The sequence below is a fragment of the Thalassophryne amazonica genome, chromosome 3 (assembly GCF_902500255.1).
Source record: "Thalassophryne amazonica chromosome 3, fThaAma1.1, whole genome shotgun sequence".
Lineage (NCBI taxonomy): Eukaryota > Metazoa > Chordata > Actinopteri > Batrachoidiformes > Batrachoididae > Thalassophryne > Thalassophryne amazonica.
In genome coordinates this window covers 87,955,105-87,978,759 of record NC_047105.1, presented here as the reverse complement: position 1 = coordinate 87,978,759, position 23,655 = coordinate 87,955,105, and the positions used below count along the sequence as shown (strand labels likewise).

Genomic DNA, 23,655 nt, shown 5'->3' with positions numbered 1-23,655 from the left:
CAAGGTAGCTTAGCCGCCGTTAGTTCCCCTCTGGCAGATCCCGAGCAGCCGGGAAAGCAAGCCGACTGGGTGACTGTGAGGAGGAAGCGTAGTTCTAAACAGAAGCCCCGTGTACACCGCCAACCCGTTCACATTTCTAACCGTTTTTCCCCACTCGGCGATACACCTGCCGAGGATCAAACTCTGGTTATTGGCGACTCTGTTTTGAGAAATGTGAAGTTAGCGACACCAGCAACCATAGTCAATTGTCTTCCGGGGGCCAGAGCAGGCGACACTGAAGGAAATTTGAAACTGCTGGCTAAGGCTAAGCGTAAATTTGGTAAGATTGTAATTCACGTCGGCAGTAATGACACCCGGTTACGCCAATCGGAGGTCACTAAAATTAACATTGAATCGGTGTGTAACTTTGCAAAAACAATGTCGGACTCTGTAGTTTTCTCTGGGCCCCTCCCCAACTGGACCGGGAGTGACATGTTTAGCCGCATGTTCTCCTTGAATTGCTGGCTGTCTGAGTGGTGTCCAAAAAATGAGGTGGGCTTCATAGATAATTGGCAAAGCTTCTGGGGAAAACCTGGTCTTGTTAGGAGAGACGGCATCCATCCCACTTTGGATGGAGCAGCTCTCATTTCTAGAAATCTGGCCAATTTTCTTAAATCCTCCAAACCGTGACTATCCAGGGTTGGGACCAGGAAGCAGAGTTGTAGTCTTGCACACCTCTCTGCAGCTTCTCTCCCCCTGCCATCCCCTCATTACCCCATCCCCGTAGAGACGGTGCCTGCTCCCAGACCACCAATAACCAGTAAAAATCTATTTAAGCATAAAAATTCAAAAAGAAAAAATAATATAGCACCTTCAACTGCACCACAGACTAAAACAGTTAAATGTGGTCTATTAAACATTAGGTCTCTCTCTTCTAAGTCCCTGTTGGTAAATGATATAATAAATGATCAACATATTGATTTATTCTGCCTTACAGAAACCTGGTTACAGCAGGATGAATATGTTAGTTTAAATGAGTCAACACCCCCGAGTCACACTAACTGTCAGAATGCTCATAGCACGGGCCGAGGCGGAGGATTAGCAGCAATCTTCCATTCCAGCTTATTAATTAATCAAAAACCCAGACAGAGCTTTAATTCATTTGAAAGCTTGATTCTTAGTCTTGTCCATCCAAATTGGAAGTCCCAAAAACCAGTTTTATTTGTTATTATCTATCATCCACGTGGTCGTTACTGTGAGTTTCTCTGTGAATTTTCAGACCTTCTGTCTGACTTAGTGCTTAGCTCAGATAAGATAATTATAGTGGGCGATTTTAACATCCACACAGATGCTGAGAATGACAGCCTCACCACTGCATTTAATCTATTATTAGACTCTATTGGCTTTGCTCAAAATGTAAATGAGTCCACCCACCACTTTAATCATATCTTAGATCTTGTTCTGACTTATGGTATGGAAATAGAAGACTTAACAGTATTCCCTGAAAACTCCCTTCTGTCTGATCATTTCTTAATAACATTTACATTTACTCTGATGGATTACCCAGCAGTGGGGAATAAGTTTCATTACACTAGAAGTCTTTCAGAAAGCGCTGTAACTAGGTTTAAGGATATGATTCCTTCTTTATGTTCTCTAATGCCATGTGCTCTGTGCTTGTTCTGTTAGACCTCAGTGCTGCTTTTGATACTGTTGACCATAAAATTTTATTACAGAGATTAGAGCATGCCATAGGTATTAAAGGCACTGTGCTGCGGTGGTTTGAATCATATTTATCTAATAGATTACAATTTGTTCATGTAAATGGGGAATCTTCTTCACAGACTAAAGTTAATTATGGAGTTCCACAAGGTTCTGTGCTAGGACCAATTTTATTCACTTTATACATGCTTCCCTTAGGCAGTATTATTAGACGGTATTGCTTAAATTTTCATTGTTACGCAGATGATACCCAGCTTTATCTATCCATGAAGCCAGAGGACACACACCAATTAGCTAAACTGCAGGATTGTCTTACAGACATAAAGACATGGATGACCTCTAATTTCCTGCTTTTAAACTCAGATAAAACTGAAGTTATTGTACTTGGCCCCACAAATCTTAGAAACATGGTGTCTAACCAGATCCTTATTCTGGATGGCATTACCCTGACCTCTAGTCATACTGTGAGAAATCTTGGAGTCATTTTTGATCAGGATATGTCATTCAAAGCACATATTAAACAAATATGTAGGACTGCTTTTTTGCATTTACGCAATATCTCTAAAATTAGAAAGGTCTTATCTCAGAGTGATGCTGAAAAACTAATTCATGCATTTATTTCCTCTAGGCTGGACTATTGTAATTCATTATTATCAGGTTGTCCTAAAAGTTCCCTAAAAAGCCTTCAGTTAATTCAAAATGCTGCAGCTAGAGTACTAACGGGGACTAGAAGGAGAGAGCATATCTCACCCATATTGGCCTCTCTTCATTGGCTTCCTGTTAATTCTAGAATAGAATTTAAAATTCTTCTTCTTACTTATAAGGTTTTGAATAATCAGGTCCCATCTTATCTTAGGGACCTCGTAGTACCATATCACCCCAATAGAGCGCTTCGCTCTCAGACTGCAGGCTTACTTGTAGTTCCTAGGGTTTGTAAGAGTAGAATGGGAGGCAGAGCCTTCAGCTTTCAGGCTCCTCTCCTGTGGAACCAGCTCCCAATTCAGATCAGGGAGACAGACACCCTCTCTACTTTTAAGATTAGGCTTAAAACTTTCCTTTTTGCTAAAGCTTATAGTTAGGGCTGGATCGGGTGACCCTGAACCATCCCTTAGTTATGCTGCTATAGACGTAGACTGCTGGGGGGTTCCCATGATGCACTGTTTCTTTCTCTTTTTGCTCTGTAATTCACCACTCTGCATTTAATCATTAGTGATCAATCTCTGCTCCCCTCCACAGCATGTCTTTTTCCTGGTTCTCTCCCTCAGCCCCAACCAGTCCCAGCAGAAGACTGCCCCTCCCTGAGCCTGGTTCTGCTGGAGGTTTCTTCCTGTTAAAAGGGAGTTTTTCCTTCCCACTGTAGCCAAGTGCTTGCTCACAGGGGGTCGTTTTGACCGTTGGGGTTTTACATAATTATTGTATGGCCTTGCCTTACAATGTAAAGTGCCTTGGGGCAACTGTTTGTTGTGATTTGGAACTATATAAAAAAAATTGATTGATTGATTGATTGATAGATAATAACAAATAAAACTGGTTTTTGAGACTTCCAAATTGGATGGACAAGACTAAGAGTCAAGCTTTCAAGTGAATTAAAGCTCTGTCTGGGTCTTTGATGAATAAATAAGCTGGAGTGGAAGATTGCTGCTAATCGTCCTCCTTGACCCGTGCTTCAAGCATTTTGACAGTTAGTGTGAATCGGGGGTGTTGACTCATTTAAACTAACATATTCATCCTGCTGTAACCAGGTTTCTGTAAGGCAGAATAAATCAATATGTTGATCAATTATTATATCATTTACTAACAGGGACTTAGAAGAGAGAGACCTAATGTTTAATAGACCACATTTAACTATTTTACTCAACACACACGCTGTATTGCACACCCAGGTACTTTGTGTCCTTTTTGCCCTTTTTGGCAATGGCGGCCATGCACCCATGTAGGCACAGGAACATTACGGTAGCTGTACAGGGAATGTGCACTCTAGCTTTGCTGTATCCAACTCTATGACCATGGTCAAAATATGACATCCTCTCACAATGCAAGCGGTAAATCTCATCTGAGTCTTCTAAAGTAACTGTTGATTTGACACAAAGTTGTTCCAGCAGAAGAGACAAAGTATCAAAAGCATTCAGTTGTCACCTTAAGTGACTGGTTAGGATCCAAATCTAAAGGTGTCCTGACACAAGCATGTTTTTGATTCACGACACATCACTATCTGTGTCGTGCTGGAGAGTACACGCGTCTTTAACTGGTGCAGACAGGACGCCAGAGGGCTGCCGGTGCATGCGATTGCGCACAGAGAATTTTGAATTGTTAAAAAAAATCTTTCACGCACAAATGCCGTGCTATGTGGCGCGATCTAATGTCCAACACGACGTGCAGCTCATCAAGTGGAGTAAACAAGAGGAGAACAGAGCAAGTGGTGACGTCAGCAGATCGCATCAGAGCGCAGCACGTCTGAAGGATTATAACAAGAAGTTAAATCTGTTATAAACATAAAAATACATACTTTAACAGCTGCACACAAGAAGGAAAAAAACACAGCTGTTTTATCTGTTTTATCAAGCCATGACAAAGTAAACAAGTCAAACAATTAAAAAAATAATTTAGACAGCTCAAAATGCTTTATGCAGCTTGTTAGGCACGCGTGTGCGTGCGAACAGCTCCAGCTGCAGCCTCCTCTGTGATTCAGGAAGTGATTAGAGCTGTTTTCAACAGCCAATTTGCAGAAAAAATTATTAATCCACCATGAAATAATTATTTTATATACGCAGCGTCTAGCGCAGAGCACATGGCAGCCGGTAGAACAAAGAACGGCGTCCAGCTGTGAACACAGCAGGTGGGATCGTCACAACACAGGTCGTGCTGTTGCGTGAATCAAAATCATGCTCATGTCAGGGCACCTTTACAACCACACATGAAGAGGGGAAACACAGGGACCCGAAAGACTTGATTTCCAATTCTCCTGCAAAGGTAATGGCATCAACAAACACCTCCGTCCAGGAACCTTATGAGTCCAAAAACTCATCATCTCTTCAGCTCAAAGCTCAAGGATCCAGAGACATGAATGTCACTGCCAAAATACAGTAATGGGAAAATGTTTGTGCACCCTTGAGCTTTTACATGTTTGAGTATTTTATGACATTAAAAGAAAATCAGGCTTTTTATATTCAAACTTTGAAAATGATGCCCTTTAAACTTACAGTTGCATATCTGTTCACCTAAATACTGCAGCACTATATAGCCACTGGGGGCAGTACTACATGCCAGACCCTGAAAACACAACAGAAGGACCATAGATTTTAAACAGTTTTCACCCCGTTAGCTGAGCACTTCACGTTGTCTCTGACAGGAGGATTATCACAATGGAAAGCAGTTACCTGGGCTTGCTGTGTGCTGAAATTCATCTGTATTTCTAACATGTAACATACAGTAAACATCAGTCGACTCCATCTTCTATTATTTTGTTGCAGTTCAAACCTCTCACCTGTCCACAGTGATAAATCCATCAAATCGGATTCTCTCGACGTGCAGCGGAGATGGTGCGCTGCTGAGTGTTGGCGCGATGTGGGTTAGCACATCAAAAAGCCTCTGCTTCATTTGATTATCCATAATTCTGTTCTCTGGTCGACACATTGGAGCGACACGTAAGTACAAGCCAGCCTTCAGACATACACACAAAGAAACACCACAATACGCACAAACTGAACAGACGTGACAGAGAGGCCTGCTGCTGAAGAGGAAGGTGTGCTGGCCAGTGAAGAAACACTACATAATTTGTACAGCAACCGCTCTTCCACCACACACATCTCCCTGTGCCATCACTCTTTTCACCTTCTCAGCATCCAACCTTTTCACCTGCTGTTCTTTGGCAGTGGCTGAGAAAAGATTTCCACTGCAATCGCTCCTTCTCACCTTCCTCTGCTATCACTGAATCATCACGTCTTATCCGAGCCTCCTTCTTGCAGTAAGTCTTGCTCTCTTCTTACTTATTATTTACTCTCTTTTTTGCTTTCTTGCATTTCTTCCACCATAATGGGGCAACGCAGTCTCATTTGAACCCCCTGTATGATATTGCAGGATTTGACCACTTCCAGGGGAAGCATGCCGTTGTGCAATACAAAGACAGCATCACTTCAAATGGAAAAATGGTGTACTGTTTTCTTTTTGGCTGCAATCACTGAAGCAGTCATGAAAAGTGCAGGGGCTTTTTTTCAGTTCCCAGTGGAGAAGGGAAGATGAAGCAAAGAGGTCGTGTCCGTAAAGGCGCTTTTCCACTTCACAAAAGTAGCACTACTCGGCTCGACTCTACTCGTTTTTTTTGCTTTTCCATTAGGGTAGTATCTGGTACCGGGTCCTTTTTTTTTAGTACCTGCTCGGGAGCGGTTCCAAGCGAGCCGAGCCGATACTAAAATGTGACGTCAACAGGCTGCCGGCCACTGATTGGTCAGAGAACGTTGTCACTGGACGAGTCATGAGTGCGCCGTCCAAGAGGAAAATCAAACCCCGCCATTTTTAAATAGTCACAGCGGCGTTACAGCAACCGTTGTTTTCTTTTGTTTCATGGCGTTTTTTTTTGTTTTTTTTTTGCTCACACAAAACCACACCGTGGTCTGTGGATGAGCTGCGGACATTTATGTTTGGTGGCGGAGGAGAGAATACGGAGAGGTGGATGAAGCGATCCGAAATGAGGCCGCACTCGGCTCACCGGACATTACAGCAACTCAGAGAACAGCTAAAAAAGCTTAAAAGTGATTAAAGGACCACAATGACCGGAGTAGGTCGGACCGCAAGGGCTGGAAACAGTTCGACCGCAGGAACGCTATTTACGGACACCGACCGGCGAGCAACGGGAGGCAGGATGACCGCGACTGGGCCACAGCTTTGTTGGAAGCGACGGATGGTAAGTGTTTTTGTGACTGTAGTGTGCTTGAAAGCACCATTTAACGTTCCTTATCCCATTGGTGGTAAGCACACTTTAACAAAGATTGTGAGTCTAAACTTGTGTTAAAGTAACATCGTTGTCTCATGTACGCGGACACAGTGAGCTAGCTGACTGCTAACTAGCGAGCTAGCTAACGCCGTGCTCTGCTTTAAAATATTAACTTCTGACAGAAAAACACCTCAAGTCAGCAAGACAACAAATGTGTACATTTGACTCATTTAGTGCCATTACAGTGATGTGGTTTTTTTTTTACATGTCGCCATTTTGTGTTTTTGTTGAAGAATCCAGTTCCATAAGCGAGGAGGGTTCGAACACCAGCTTCAACATCTGTATCAACGTCCAGCACCACACAGCAACGTGTCATCACAGGTAAGAATAACGTGTCTCACATCACCTTAACTTTCCCAAATACGATATATATACACAGGGTGACCCCCCCTTCACCAAAAAACAAAAATCCAGAACCCATAAATATTGCCATAAATCCCACAATGGTCCAGCAAAATTTGCTGGACCTTTCCAAAGTTTCAGTTATCTTGATCGCTTTGCATAAAAGTCATGTTCTTTCAAAATGATGCTCCAAATGATCTGATTTGTTGGAGGATAATTTTGAAAGAACATAATTTTTATGCAATGTGACCAAGATAACTGAAACCCTGGGGAATGATCATACAGAGACTGAAGTTTTTTTTTTAAACTTTCTTTCCCATTTCTACCTTCATTATTGTCCAGGCAAGAGATAAAGGGAGCCTGTTCCAGCAGGAGAATCTCACCATCTTGAGTGACGTTGAGGCTGAAGCTGAACTGGGTTCAGTGTGATCACATCCGGCTGATCCTTGAGGAAGCAACAGTGGTGGATGCTGCATTTAATCAGGCATATCTTGGCATGCTGGGTGACCTTGTGCATGCGATGCATGACCGGGGCATGTGACCTGCGCCCCCAACCCAGACTACAGACACATGAAACGTTTGTATAGTTTGTGTAGCTTTTTTTATGTGTGTGTATTTGCTCTTTTTTGTTGCAGTAAACAATCTGACTCATGTGACTGTATCATAATTTGTCATTTCATTCTGAGTCAACAGTAAAAAACATTTTGATTCATTTCTAAGAATTTTTAATTTGGGTTTTTGCCGCTCCAGAAGACACTGCACACTACACCTGGCTGAATCTTTACACAGATGCTGGAATAATCATGTCTAAACTGAGATTTTACCAAATGGTATTTAACATAAACAAAAAGGTTTAATCACTTCAGTGAAGCCACCATTACATCAAGGAATTCTGAACAACCAGTTTTACTGTCTGTTACATTTACATTTATGACCCCATTAAATGTAAAGCTTATTTTACTACTGGATTATGCTTAAACAGCTTTTCAAACTGTTAGCCTTTAAATCAGTAAACCTTGGTAACTTTTACAAATCAAAATGATGTTACACAAAAGTGGAGACATTTTAGCAAAAAGTACAAAAATTTATTAAAAATTCACAGTGAAACATAACTGGTGTATAACATGATGATGACAAAGGTGTCCCATTCCGTGGCATGAACCTCCGCAGCGGTGACTCTGAGAAAACCATCTGAAACACACACATACAGCATACATATTTTAATTAGTGCTGTCAGGTTATTAAAAAATAATGTAAGTGATTACAGGGTTTGTGATTAGTTAATCTAAATTAATCATTTAATTGCAGGTATATTTAAAAGAAAAACTCAGATCTGTGTGTGTTTGGGGCACTTAATCAGGTAAAAAAGGATCAGGGTTATTTTTGTTACATATCAAGGAGGTATTAAGCTGTAAATTGGTCTTAAATTGGGAGAACTGTCTAAGTGTAATTTGGATGGGTTAAATGCAGGCAAATTTCATTGTATTTATGTGTACAATGACAATAAAAGGATATAAAGAATGTCTATAAAAACAGAATTGTGGGAGTTTGGAGGCTGATTCTTTCTGCACAATATGACTCCTTTAATAATTACCTTATTAGATTTCATATTTTAAATTTGTCCATTGAACATTAAAATCTGGATGAAAAACAAACATTTTTAATGTGTTTTAAGCCTGCTCGAGTTCAGTGACGACGTTAATTAACGGTCATTAAAACCAAATCAACATTTTGTGCGTGAACGTCAGTAAATGCACAAACTCCCACATTTGAGATTTAACAATAAGTTACCAAAGCAAGTTACTTTGGTAAAAAAAAAAAAAAGTATTGACATTAATACGTTTATTGCTCAGAAACGCGTCTTTATTTACAGACCAAGTCACTGACGTCAAAACAAAATGGAGCAAAGTGTGACTGAAGGCCTGATAGGTATTGTAATTAATCTAAATTAACGCTTTATTTTGACAGCCACAATTTTAATAGTTAATAGCGAGAGCCTGCAGTTATTATTTACGAGCTTAGGAAGCTAACGATTAGCTTACCCTCATGCTTTGCCTCTTCATCTCTAGCAGCTTGTATCTTCTCGTCTTCATCTTCATATGAATTCCCAAAGTCTTCTGTACGTCTCAAGCATGTTTTTCTCGCCGCCAGCAACTTTCTCTTAAAAACTCACACAGCAGTAAACACACAGAGTTCACCATTGTTTATGTTTGTGTCGCGTATAAAACGACGCCACTGCAGTTTGCTCTGCTGACCCAGCCCATGTTGACGAGGTACTATTTGCAGTAGAAAAGCTTGCGCTTGGAACCAAACCGAGTAGAGCCAAGTAGAGTAGAGCCGAGTAGTGCTGGAGCTTTGTAGTGGAAAAGTGGCTTAAGTGTTAGCCCAAACACCTAGCCAGAGTAGCTGCGTTCTCTCGCCTGCACAACCACCTCAACATGTTTGAGGTCCGGGTCATAAAAAAGCTGCAACACATGTCCACTTTCCAAGGCTTCATCACTTTTTCTGTGCATTTTCACCTTGTTCCTCTTGTAATTTATCCAAAAACTCAGAGAAAGTGCCATGTTTATGATGGGGACAGACAAGGGCTGTCCCCAGATGTAGGATTATTGTGTCGTATGTAGGGATGGGTATTGATAAGATTTTATCAATAACAATGCCATTATCGATTCCGCTTATCGATCCGATTCCTTATCGATTCCCTTATCGATACCTCCTGTGAATTTTCTGTGTACTAAAAGTGGGCTTTACAAGTTTTCTATGTCAACAACATTTTACTGAGTCTTAAAGTAAATAAATACGAAATTGATCAATGGATCCTTGATCTCTGGACATAAATAGAAATGAACAAAATCTGTAGTTTTGTCAAAAGCATTTCCTTGCAGACATTATTGGAACGTCTCTCTATACATCTGAGCTGAACTCAGCTGGCTACTGGAATCTGCAGGTCTGCAGCCATACAGTCTTGGGCTGCTGCACGTCAGTGCAGGACATCTCATTTTGGGAGGAAAAACATTTTGATCAATTGCAGTTTATTGGTTGTATTACAACATTTAGAAAGAGGTGTCATTTGATTTAAACAGCGATTCGCTTTGAAGTTAATTCCAAGTGGACTCTATTTTTCTAACATGACTCAGTAGAGAGTGGCGCAGCGTTTGGCGCAATGGAACGGAGGATGATTCTCATTTCTTTCTCGCAACAAGACAGGAGTCCCAGTTAGTCACTTTAATCCGCACAAAAGTGACTCACGACATATTTTAATGGCTTTGAGAGGGGGTTAAGAAGCGGAGTTGCCGCTTCTGAAAAGGAGCGAAGCAAAGATCCAACGAAGCAGCGGATCAGAGCACTGCTTCATTGGTTTAAGGTTCAAAGCAGATCCATGATGCATAAACGGTTGATTACAGACTCGCTACAGAGTCTGCAATCAACATAAAGAAATTATATTTTTCCCGATAAAACACACTCAAAAACAACGGCCACTCTGAAGGATGGATAAGGGAATCGTTAAGCAAAAAGGCTATTGATGTCGGTGGATCAAATCATTTCTTAACAATACCTAAAAAGAACCAGTTCTCAATACTCAACCCTAGTCGTATGTGTCATATTTTAACCCTTTAGCGCACACCCTCAAACGAGACTGCGCTGCCCAATGATGATCATCACTCTGACATCCCGCCCTGTTTACTGTCATTGCTCTTTAAGGTTACATTTAAGCTGCCATTACATATTTGATCAGAGAAACAGTTCACATCCTGCATGTGTCCCATTCTTCTCCTTGGCTATAACCACAGCTCTCTCTTGTCAAATTCACATTCTACTCTTGTTCTGCTACATTTTCACATTTATCCCAATTACCAGTTATCCACACGTAGGACCAATGCTGTGCCAAACTACAGTACAGTGGTCTGTCTCCCTCTGTGTGTGTGTGTGTATGTGTGTGTGTGTCTCTCACACACTCTCTCTTTGTGGAAATGACTTGTATTGATCCACTCTCAAACCAGGGAGAAGGTCAGGGGTTCACTAATAAAGCCCCAGGACAAAAACACACACACACACACACACACACAAATAAACACAGCAGACAAATACAGAGGTACACGGTTGAGATGATGAATAATGTGTATATCTGCTGTGTATACATATACACACAGATGTATTCACTATGAGCAGACATTTTATCATTGTTACCTGTAATATGCCAAAACACGTTTATGGCCACAGTCAGTTTCTCACTGTGGCCATAAACATGCCACCAACGATGGTTACAGGCTAGAAATCGTGATGCAGCCCAAATATAAAAAACAGAAAGAAAGAGGACGGTATGCCTGAACACCTATCATGGCTGTGTGACTAACAACTGCCCAAATAACACAAAGTTTGGAACAGAACCAAAATTAACATACAGATCTGCAAACCAAGCTGAAAGTGCAGATATTTCATTTCTTAAAGTCTACACTCACTCCAAATGTAGCCAGAGGATAACCAAATCTGATATGACACAGCTGGTGGATAAATGTTAATTAAGTCTGGGAGCACTTCAACACATCCAAAACACTACAGAACTGCCTTGGGTCATGGATAGCAATCACCCAGAAAGATAACTGGTCCACCCTCACCTCTCGAAAGCAAATATTTATCAGCTGCAGCCAAGTAAAACATGGGCATCCTCTCATCCATTTCCAACCACTGGGGTCTTAAAGTAGACCTGCATTGAAATAAATGTGGTCAGATCTCAGAAAGAAATAGCTGATATGTATTTATAAGACCCTTATGAATGCAGTAAAGTAAATCTGCAAGCCCAAATTTGTAATTCAGCGGAGAAATCTTTTGTTTGTATATCCGGGTCATTGCAGTGACGTCCGGCAGAAGATGGAGCGCTCACGCCTTCAGTCCAATCCCGCATTGAAATTGATTTTATCTGTTAGTAATGTTACTGTTATACACATCCTGGTTTCAACATCCAAAAGTAAGCAGCAATGAATGTGAGATACAGCTCTGCATGCTCAGATCAGCGGCGACATCGACAGCGGGCGACGTTCTTCCCCGGCGCCTCGCTCTCTGCCTCCGATGCGCTTACTGAGTCTGCGTGCTCGGTAAACGCCGAAGCGGGCCACTCACATTGCCCCCGTGTCTGCTGTGCAGCTGGCACCACCCCTCTGTCTACTGAATGGAGGAGCAGCCAACTTGGCACAAGTCCAGAGACTACGCTCGCTGTTTTGATGCGGAGCGGCCGGTGACACCTGTAGCTGCAAGGACAGACTTTCCGCAGCGCCGCACGTCTCGGTAATCGGAGCCGCAGAGCTCCATGGTCGCTGAGAGAGGTTTATATCTTTTTAATGACTTGAATTCTTTGCGGGTCCCGTCTCTGTACCCCGCGACGGTAACACCGGAGGCGACAGACAGTAGATTTTCAATGCGACACCACTCAATCAAACGGGCATATGAAAAAGTCCCCCAAAATAATTTTCAAGCACAAATAAAAGAAATGTGTACTCACCAAACGTGCCGCAAGACAATATGAAGTTTTTAAAAAAGTAGATCCTTCCGTATAAGACAAGAAAAAGGTGCAGATGCAAACATGTAAATCCACAAATTACAGTTGGCGCGCGCAATGCATGCTGGGATAGGGTCTTTTCCCTGACGTCTCGGCAGCGTCCCGGATGTGATGACAGTTTTGCGGAGGGCTAAATTTTAGCTGTAAATTTGTCATTTTTAAATGAAGATTTCTCCGTTGAATGACAGATCTGGGCTTGCAGATTTACTTTACTACATTCAGAAGGATCTTATGTGTAAATATAAGTTATTTTTTGGTCCAAAGATCTGACTGCATTTATTTCAATGCAGGTCTACTTTAAACACTCAGGCATCTATGCACTGGATCATGCAGAAAACATACTACATGGACAAAATGTTGAACCTGACGGTCCTTCACAATGCTAATGACACTCCTTATCTTAGTCTCCCTAAGTAACCACTCACTTGATGCAAAGCCATACCAGTGGAACCCAAGGATCCTCCAAAGAGACCTGGTACCAAAGACAGCTAGTTGTTGCCTTCATCACTGGCTAACGTCCAAGTCTCATAACCACACAGTAAGACAGGAAGCACTAGGAGCCTAAAGACTTGGACCTTTGTTCTCCTGCAAACATTTCAGCAACTGGAACAGGAAACACCTCCACAAATGATAGCTGCACTTGAGTGACTGCAGGCAAGCAAGACAGCTCATAAAAGGACCAAAGCTAAGGTTTTCCAGGGGGCTAGCTGTCCTGCCTAGAAGTATAGTAACTAGAGTGGTTAGGATTCTCACTGGTCACAACTTCTTGAATAGACATAGAATGGCAATGAGACTTCAGCAGGTGAGTACATGTACAGCTTGTGTGGAGGAACCTGAGCTCCATTTTTTGAGCCAATCTCCAGCATGGGGTAGACTTTGAGTTCCTTTAACTTGGAACCTGACCAGATTAGGAAACTAAAGCCAAGAAACCTGGTATCCTTTATCAAGGGTACCAAAAGGTTCAAATCCTTGGTCCCACCAAATAATAAGCCATGAATAATGAGCTATGCATGGGTGTGTCAGCGATTAGTCAAAGAATGATATACATCACGTATCCGCTACTATGGTGCCTCTATGTGCCTCTCTGTACCTCACATGTGCCAGGTATCAGCCTCTAGTGAGCCACGACCAACCTGTCATTTGAGCCCCGCCCAGCCTCGAATGGCTTGTGTCGCCGCGTATGATCCACGTCAAGCCCCATATGATCCATGTAGTGCCACGTTGGTGCACATTTAGGCATGGGTTTGGTCCAACCCTCCAGCATTCCCACACTTGGTCCCTTTAAAGTGTGGGTTTTCAATTCACAGCATCCATTCAAGATGTTGTCACATTTTTTAAACCCAGTCTAAAAAAAGACACCCCTGTACAGTCCGGCCGGTGTGCGCCATGCGTCAGGCTGCTGTTCACCTGTGTTCCAGAATCATTAAATGCACCAGACCAGCTACAACCGAACAACGGGTTTCTGGACAGTCGCCTCTGTGCTTCCTCCGTTGGCTTTATTTGTTCCTCGGCTTATACAGTCATTTTGACACCGTGATCCAACTTTTAACTTTGTGTTCGTCCGTTAATGCCTGCAAAATTGCTCTTTTGCACTCACGCGTTCTGCGTTCCTGGACAGTCGCCTCTGCGCTCTTTCTCGCTGGCTTTATGTCTTCCGCGGCTTCACTGGCATTATGTCTTCCGTGGTTTTAAACAGTCATTTTGACACCACGATCCAACTTTTAACTTTGTGTTTGTCCATTATCGACTACAAAATTAATCTCTTGTGAGCTGGCATTCTGCCTAAATGCTCGTCTTGTGTGCGAGTCATTACGTCAGTGCGCACACACAGGGGAGCTCATCTGATCCATTAACAAGATGCTAAATCTATCAAACATACTTTTACAGCTGCTTATATAGAAGGAATGAGCATGCAGCTATTTTACCAAGCTATTACAATAAAAACATTAAAAATAATTACCTTTAAAGCTGTTCCAAATATGTTCTCCACGAAATACGTTTTCCCTCTCTCAGTGCACGAGAGAGGGGAAAAAAGGGTCCAGATGATTCCAGAAGCAATTAGAGGCATTTTCAACTGCCAAAATCTGACAGAAAATGATTAATCTTCTACAAAATATTTATTTTATATACAGCATCTGGCACACAAAGCAGGTAGAATTGTAGTGTGCAAGAGGCCTGAGCCTGTTCAAAATAGCCTGTCCGGTCCCTCGTAGCTGCCAGGCACTCATAATGGGATTTTAACAGCCTCGTCCTCACCACAAACATGTCTCTAAAATCCTTGTTTGTCCTTATAGTACCCCGTACAAAAACTGTCCCATGCTGTTATTGCTAAATTTTGAACTTCTTGAAATTAGCACCACACTCAGAGATGAGCCTCGTTAATCGAATATTCTACCTCTAAGAGCCTCTTAGAGCCACTATTCTCCAACGATTGTTGAATACCTCCTCTCGTACCAAAAAAACATGCTGCATGGCTCATTTTTCACTGTTCATTATTTCGTGCGACCAGGGCTTAACTAAGAAGGTTTATTTTGCGGGGGAGCAATGAGCCCATTTGTGGCCTAGGCTCTGCTGGTCTGATAGTCCACCCCATGTTTCCTAACCTAAGCTAACCATTTCAGCAAACACTTCTGTCCACTAACCTCATGACTCCGCTCTGCCCAGGTGTCCCTCAATTTCAAAGGCAGAGGACGCGGCGGCGCATATGTTACTGCCAAGATAAGCAAATGTCTCTACAAGTTCAACACTTTCACTATATACAAATACACTTCTGATGGGTGAGTCCAAGAGTCATTAAAGCCTGGATCTTAGTCGTTACCCAGGATTATTGTCAACCCAAACAATTCAATTCCACACTCAGCTTCTGCAATTAGCGTACCCAATGAGTCTGCAAAAATCACAGCATCATCCACAAATTTGGGTTACGTAAACCTATCTTTAATAGCAAGCGCACCTATGTCACATGACTAGAAAAAAAAAGTCAACCGAGAGCTTCTACCCCCGGTCTGTACAGCACTTACACTATAGTGTGTAGGCTGGCTTTGATGTCCAGCAACTGCTTAGGGATTTCACAAATTTGCAGGGCATCCTAGAGAGCAGCTTGATCAACTGAATGAAATGCTTTACAAAAGTCAACATAGGCTGGGAAAAAAGTACTGCTGAAGTTGCGGTCAATGTGGACAAATGCGCCAGATTCAAAATGCTACACTGGTGCAGCCACATACTAAATATGAGGTTCAAAATGAAAGACTATATAAGAACAGAATTTAGTAGTAGTTAACAATAGTAAACCTTTCTTGCTTTCCAAGGTAGAGATCACATGATCAGCCTAAAGTTATATATCCCACTAGGGCTGCAGCATCGATTATTTTAGTAATCAAGTATTCTATCAATTATTCTGGCGAGTAATCGGATAAAAATACTTTTGCGTTTTTAAACATCAATAGTCCAGGGTTCTCCCTAAACAATGGCACAATGTCGCTGCTCCATCGTGCAAATGATCAAATTTAGTGTATCCCTTTCTGTTTTCCTGGGTAATTATTTTTTCACGTCTTTACAAGTTTTGAATCTTTTGCTGTTCCAGGAGCACAGCACTCCCCCTGACACCGGTGTCAGGGGCTCAGGACCCTCTTGTTGATGCTCCAAAATGACACATGCGCAGTGAAGATGCAGTGAAGGCAGGGTGAGTGCTAAGACAGGGGAGAGCTGAGCTCCTCACACTGGACCGTAAGTGCAGGCGGTCGGTGTAATCCTGAGTCAGTCAGTTTGCACGTGAACGTGAGCACAGCCTGTGAAAAACTGGTCTCTGGAGTGCAGTTTTTCCACAAAAGCCACACTGATAAATCCGCTCTGCACCCGCTCTATGAAAACTTGACTTAAAGTGCATGTAGAGCGGAGCGCAGCCAGCGGACCAAATTGTGTTTTTTTTTAAAAACAGACAAACACACTGCTTCACTTTAAATGCGAAGTAAGTCTATTTCAGATGATCAGCGTGGATCCTCTTTCTCTTAAAAGGCTATATTATACTCTGTGTGTTGTGTTGGAAAGCTGGAAAGCTTTTGGTGCTACATTGACTAGCTCTTACACGGCTTATGCGCATGCTTTAGTCTTCTTCTGTTTTTTCTGGGGACGTTACAGTGCCACACACAGGCCTGGCAGATGTACTACAATGTTAAACAGAGCTTTGAGGCACACAATGTGCCTCAAGCATTCTTTGTTATCGAATGTTTACATTTTCTTCTGAGTGGTTTCTGAGAAGAAAATGTGACAAGTGGAAAAGTGGGGGTGATCACAGTCCAGGGGTCATATCAAGGTCAAAAATGACAATTTCACAAAACCCACTGCATATGTTTTTGGGCTTTCTGATTGCTACCCATGTAGCAAATTTCACCTCAACTGCTGCATAGATGGCCGACAAATGGCTATATGGGTGATTCTTTAACTACGGGCACAACTGGCCTTGTAAATGTAATTTCCACCACACCATTGCCTTACAATATAAAGCGCCTTGGGGCAACTGTTTGTTGTGATTTGGCGCTATATACATGTGCTCTGATGTCACTGTTTATCTCCATAGAAACTACCCAAACAATCTTTCATACAAACTGTTTAGGGACATTACAGTGTTGTGGCGGAAATTACGGCAATAGTGTGGGACAACTACATTTTCTTAAAAAAAAAAAATCACAACAGTTGTACGACACTGAATACCCCAATTATGTTTTGATTATTTTACTGATATTTTATTCAGAGATATTTTAAAACATTAGAAAAAACATTTCTTTACCATTCACTTTTATCATTGAAGATCAAAAGTCTGGGTGTGGGACAAGCACAAAACGGCAATATCTGCATATAATGATGCTGAAAAAAGGTGAAAAAGTCATCACAGACTACTAGAACAAATTTCTTAACACACTTTCATTGTAAAGATAACTATAAAAGTGTGAAATTTCCCCTTTTTTCTGTTTTTCATACAATATGATCAAAGGACATTATAAGTGCCCGTAGTCTAAGAATCACCCATATATGAGATTTTCAAGATGGCCACCACAGCAGGCATAGCCTATCTGAAATCAGATCAGAATGCCTCAAACAAACTTTGGTGTCCTCCTGGGTAAGAACATGCACACCAAGTTGGTCCAGCAGTTTTAAAGATGTGTACACATACGACATCGGTGGACAGATGATGACCCATGGCATAAGCCCACCAGACCTTTGGCCCAGGAGCTAAAAATTGTTTTGAAAGGGTAAAGTATTTACAGTGGCAGTGACGTTGCACGTTATTATACCCTATTTATTGCATAAATTACCGTTATCACATTGTCCGATCAAATTGTTCTCCATATCGTTCAGTCTTACTGGTAATGTTCCAAGCAGCTACCGGGTTGTAAAGTCTGTGTTACACCAAAAACATTACCCATAAGCTTACTTATTTTTTTCTCAAACAATTGAGAGTTGTTTTACTCATGATCCTAATGGACTACATGAGCTACTGGACAAACTGTACTTCAATCATTGGCTCCTTCATAATGTGAATATTTTCACAGACAAAGAACTGGTGATAGGCACAGAGCACTTCTTGAGGGTATGGAAAGGAATTATGTGAATGCTCCAATGTGCATTAATAATTTCAGCTGTCAGTGTTGGTTTTCTGCACCAGTGCTTAGGCAAATTATCTTTGGCAGCAATTAAAATTAGACCAGGATACAGAAGGCATGCCATTGTTTATAATAACTGTACACACCCACTAAATGTATTTTATTACTTTGAAACAGAGCACTTCTTATAGAAAATGACTATAGTTGGGTGTGAGAATGAATCTAAACCAGATCTGGACACTGATATTTCACTGACTTCTCTCTGCAAGATCCTACAATGTGACAAATACAAAGAAAACTCACTTCAAACTGTCAGGTAAAAATTCTTTGTCTTCTGTAGTATTATGATCAGTTCTAATCCGGTAAATGCGCCAAAAGGGTGCTGTGTTGCTGGCTATAAAGTCAATAAAATACAAAATTAGGGCCTAAAGTAACTGACACCCTTGTTCTGCTGTGCACAAAGTAACACTGCCACCAGTTTTGAAAACGCATGCGCACAGAGAAACTCAAAACTGGCTTATTCACATTTAATCTGTAAAATGCTCTCACTCGTAAAACAAACTAGGGCTGCAACTAATAACTATTTTAGAAATCGATTATTTTTTTCAATGAATTAAAAGCCATTATTTCTTTAACCCTCTGGGGTCCGAGGGCATTTTTTTTGGACAGTTTACTCGCCTGGCATAAATGTTTTATTATTGCTGTTAACAGCTCTCCTTGCATCCCACAATCAAGTTTTATGTCTCTTTGTTTTCAGGACAACCTGTGCTTTCAGAATATATATGTTTTTGTTGTGTTTTATAAGTGTAATAAAGGTTTACAATCAAAAATAGGCAAGGAAAAAATAGAGCGAAAAATAATTTTCCACATACATTTATTCAAAACACACAGCAAACCATACTAAACAACTGTTTTGACACTTTATAAAGGTAATTTGAGGTCTTGTGTGAAAAGATGTACAACAAAAAGGTTCAAACAATAAACACAAATGCACATTTTGAACAATATATACAAAATGGTCTATGCTTTTTGTTGTCCATTGATATGGTAAACCGTGCAATGCGGAGAAAGCAACAGAGTTATCCAGTAACATTCACATGTAAACTAGTGGAGCAATCCTGATAGTTACTCTTTGTTTGAGCACGTGAGATTGTCATCAGAGGCTCTCCATGTGCTCCTGCTTTCAGTGATCGCTGTGCGTAATGGCGCAGGGCACAATGAGTATGTACTAATAGTATGTACTCATTGGAGCATCCAGGGGGCTATTCAAACGGGCCAACTAGTAACACATCACTCCTGAAAACGATCTCTGGCCTTTCACGTGAGGTAAATCTGCCCTATGACTGGATTTAGAAAAACCATGTGACGGTGAACCAATTCCGATTGGACACTCACATTGAGCACATCATCCCACAGCTTCTATGAGGAGTACAAAGATGGCCGATGGCTGGCTCGAATGTCCACGGAGTTAACTTTTCAGCAAAAAAAAAAAGTAAGTTTCTATCTCATATCATTCAAAAGTTATTTATAATTTAGTAAAGCTTGGTCTTAGCCGTCATGGCCTTAGCGTTGGCCCCAGAGGGTTAAGTGAGTTATTATTAAAAGGCCTTTATCACGCAACATCAATGTAAACTGCACATTTGTGTCTTTTTTCATGAAAATATCTTATTAAAGATCACATATTAAACTTTAGTCAGGCCTTTAAAATACTTTTGTTAGGTTACTTGAAAAAAACGGCACCATGACAATAAATCTGTATTTCACACAATTATGTAAACTTTGCTATTAATCTGCATTTCAATGCATGCCAAACTATGGGAAACTGTCTGTATGGATCATGGATAAACTTTGATCCGCTACACCAGACTGAAATTAAGACTGGTTTTTAATCATTTGATGATGGCATTGTATACTGTGTATGCAGGGGTGGTGGCCAAGTGGTTAGTGTGCTTGGTACTGTGCCAAAGGTTCCCGGTTCAAACCTCACCCCTGCCACATTACTCTATGCAATGTGGACTTTCATCAAGAAAGGCATCTCACGTAAAACTTGTGCCAATTCAACATGTAGCTCCGCCTCGGATCTGTTGTGGCGACCCTGAGTGAAAACAAAGGAGCAGCAGAAGGGGCTTGCATTTTACTCAATACTGTGTGTCAAATTTATGTGTGCTGCCATGTATTTTCCTACAACATTCATTCAGAAAAGTAGTACTCTGTGTTTTGTCGTTACCCACAATGCAATGTGGCACCACAGCATATGCACACAAAATCACTGCAAGCATTCCAGTTTGTGTTTCTCTGTACTGATGTACAGAGGTAGTGTCTGACTGCCTGGGAAAGAGTCAAACAATTCAGAGTAAAGAGAATGACACCAAGCAAGAACTTTTCCACTTATTCCATAAACATTGGCAGAGGGAAGTGCCACATTGCATTATGGGTAAGGGCAAAACACCAAATTGACAGCATCAAGTTCAGCAATACTTGTGCTGATCAAGAGCAGATGTGTGACACAACTCTTTTATACCAGCACCAAACTGATCAGACTACCACTAATATTACTACACTGTATTAAACACTTCACCATTAAATAATATTCACTTCAGTGATAGTTAAACTGAAACATTTAAAGGAAAAAATACTTAAGGAACATGTGCATTTAACAAAAATACAAGCAGCGGAAAGAAGCGATATTAGAATTGTAACTTACCGAGTTGATGCAGGCAAGCTCCTTGTTGAGTAGCCAGGGCAAGGAGAGCCTCCCGTCTCCTTTATAACAGGACTGAATCCTCTCTTTGATCTTCTCTTTAATTCTCCTTAGGGTGAACAGACAAAGTGCTGACTCTTTGGGTGGTTTGGCCCGATTCTTCTGACCTTGTGAGAAGACTGTGAAGAGGATATCTTCATTCTCAGAGATCCCTAGAGAGTTAGCCAACTGTCGGCCTGGCCGGGCCAAATAGGCATCCTGCACTAAGCGGTACTCTACTCCATCTTTAGTGCAGCCAATGGGAAACTCAACATAGGAGTAAAACTTTGGGTCATCCACACAGAGGCGAACAATTTTGGAAGTGAAGAATTGCTCTCCACTGGCATCAGGTGAAGTGAGCTGTGTATCCAACTGCATGGTTAGGTAATAGACAAACTGCTCACTGCTGAAGCTGTAAACATAATAGATATCAAATGCAGGGAACTTAGACAAAGTGTCCGAGGGGATCTTGAGCTGAGAAGAGACAAACTCATCCTGGTAGACAAAGCTGAACATATCAGCATTTTCTTCATTTTCCATTAGCTTGCGGCTGGAAAGGGTGGGAAAATACTCAGACTTGCCATCAATGGGGGTCCCAATGAAAAGCTTGCTGATAGGACTATGAGGAGAGCTTATGATAACACCTGACATGGTAGCTGACTCAGCCACGCTGGACAGGTAGTGCTCCTTGCGGTGATGGGGCTCTCCCAGCTTAAAAAGGTCATCCAGACGCAGAAACTGGCAAATTCCCTGAGAGGTGCTTCCACAGGCAATGAGACGATTCTGGGCATAGTCTATGAGAAGAAGCTTATTCACATTGGGGGTCTGGGCCTGGTCATAAGGGCAGGACTGGACACTGGGTGGAGGGTAGCACTTCTCATTGTCCACAACTGGGCCAGTCATGTGGCTGCGTAGTTTGGTCAGGTTGCTAGATAGCTTGAAGATCCAGTTGACAGCTCCTACATACACTTCTCCAGTTTTATTGTGGATAGCCAGGTGTGTAAGCCCCCACTCAGTCGGGGCAAATCGTTTGAAGGGCTGAGGCTGGCTTCCAGAGATGGCTGAGTTTACAATAAGCAAAAGGCCAAAGATGAAAAGCAGGTTATACATGCCAGCAGAAGCTGCCCACTGAGATCGGGGACACATATTTGAACTTATAAGTGAGTCAATTTAAGGGTATTGGGGGAAGGGGGCGGGGAGATATAGGAGGAAAAGGAGGAGGTGTAAATGGTGTGGCTCCAAATCCTAATTCAGGATTTTCTATCCTTTGTCCTCTTGTTATCAGGGAATTAGGGAGTTCACGGAAAAGGGGGGGAGGGGGCGGGAAAGATGAAAAGATGGAAAACAAAATTCCTATGAAACTGCTCTCCTGTTCTCGGCGTTGCAAGCTGTCAGCAGGAACATCATCCACGCAGGCACAAGGTCCAGGATCCCTGGAAGGCAAAGACAAAAGACAATGAGTGGTGAAGAACATATCCTACTGATTATATCATGCATCAAGCAGGCAGAAAGGCCTAACAGGCTCACAAATTGCAGAGCCAACTATTTTTTGGGGGGAGGAGGGGGGAGATTCTGTCTGACATTTGCTGCACTGATAAATAAATTATATCAAGTCAAGTCCTGGAAGGCAAATGTGTGTCTGCATTTAATGAGTGAAGATAGCCGTGGATCTGTGGGTCGATTATTGAAGGCTATGTTCACATAATGAGAGTCTTGCTGGAATGAGTTATGGACTCACGAAACTGATCTGTTTAATATTTCATGACTTGCAATGTTACGACGGTGGCTTTGGATGAGGCATGAGCTTGAAAACATGCCAGTGGGCAGTGTTAAATTGAAAGCAAGCAAATGACAGCCAGGTCTGCTCAAAGGACTTCCTGTCATATTTCAAGGAACATCAATCACTACTCAGTAACCCCATATAGCATTTATGCCTGTATTTCTGCATCCAGGCATCAGGGTCCAAGAGAAACTCATCCGATCAAACTCACTCTGCATTTATCAAGCTATAACCACAACACACCGTGTATACAGAACAAATGGAAATTCATATTTCTCAAATATCAACCAGAACAAGCATTACTTTTAGGTTTAACATCAGAGACACTTTCACAATCAGTATCTTTTGGAACACCCTGAAGAAGAAAACCTCAGTTCTATCAGCTTGAAGAAAACAAGTATTTTATAAAGCACGCAAAAAAGATTACATCTGTTGACAATCTGAGATGCAAACAACTGAGGGAAAATAGTGCAGGAGTGTGGCAAATTATGAGATGGAAGGGATATTTGCTGCTTGGGCATCATCCTCCAATGGGGATGGATACAAGAGCGATGAAGAACAGGGTTTGCTGAGCGTACTCTGCCATTTGACAGGCCAATCATGTTCCGCAGTACTGGGACATTAGCTCTCCTGTAAATGCTGATTAATGCAAAACGGGGATGCAACTCTCGGAGGGACCCCTTGCTTCAATTTCACCTTGACTATGAAAGCGTCTGTGTGAAGGGTGTTTTATGACCGCGCCAACTCAGGAAAGATGAGACACGACAGAAAGATGAGGGGGAAGGAAGAGAAGGAAGGATGAGGAAGCCAAACACATGACAGTGGCTTATCAAAGTAAGGATAGACAGAAGAAAGATGGAGAAAAAAATAACGTGGCTTCTCCTTTGTTTTATCTCCTTATCGCATCTTCTGCTTCCTGTTCCTCTTCTGGTGAGCAACAGCAGGAAAAGG

General features: G+C 41.8%; 1 protein-coding gene across 1 annotated transcript in view; it reads right to left on the bottom strand.

Moving 5' to 3' along the window:
* Window positions 1-23,655, bottom strand: part of LOC117507223 (plexin-A1-like) — a 570,294-nt gene that overhangs the window by 471,371 nt on the left and 75,268 nt on the right. The window contains 1 exon segment of the mRNA XM_034167043.1: window positions 20,889-22,357. Within this exon segment, the coding sequence (XP_034022934.1) occupies window positions 20,889-22,070 (1,182 nt within the window). The 5' untranslated portion in view covers window positions 22,071-22,357.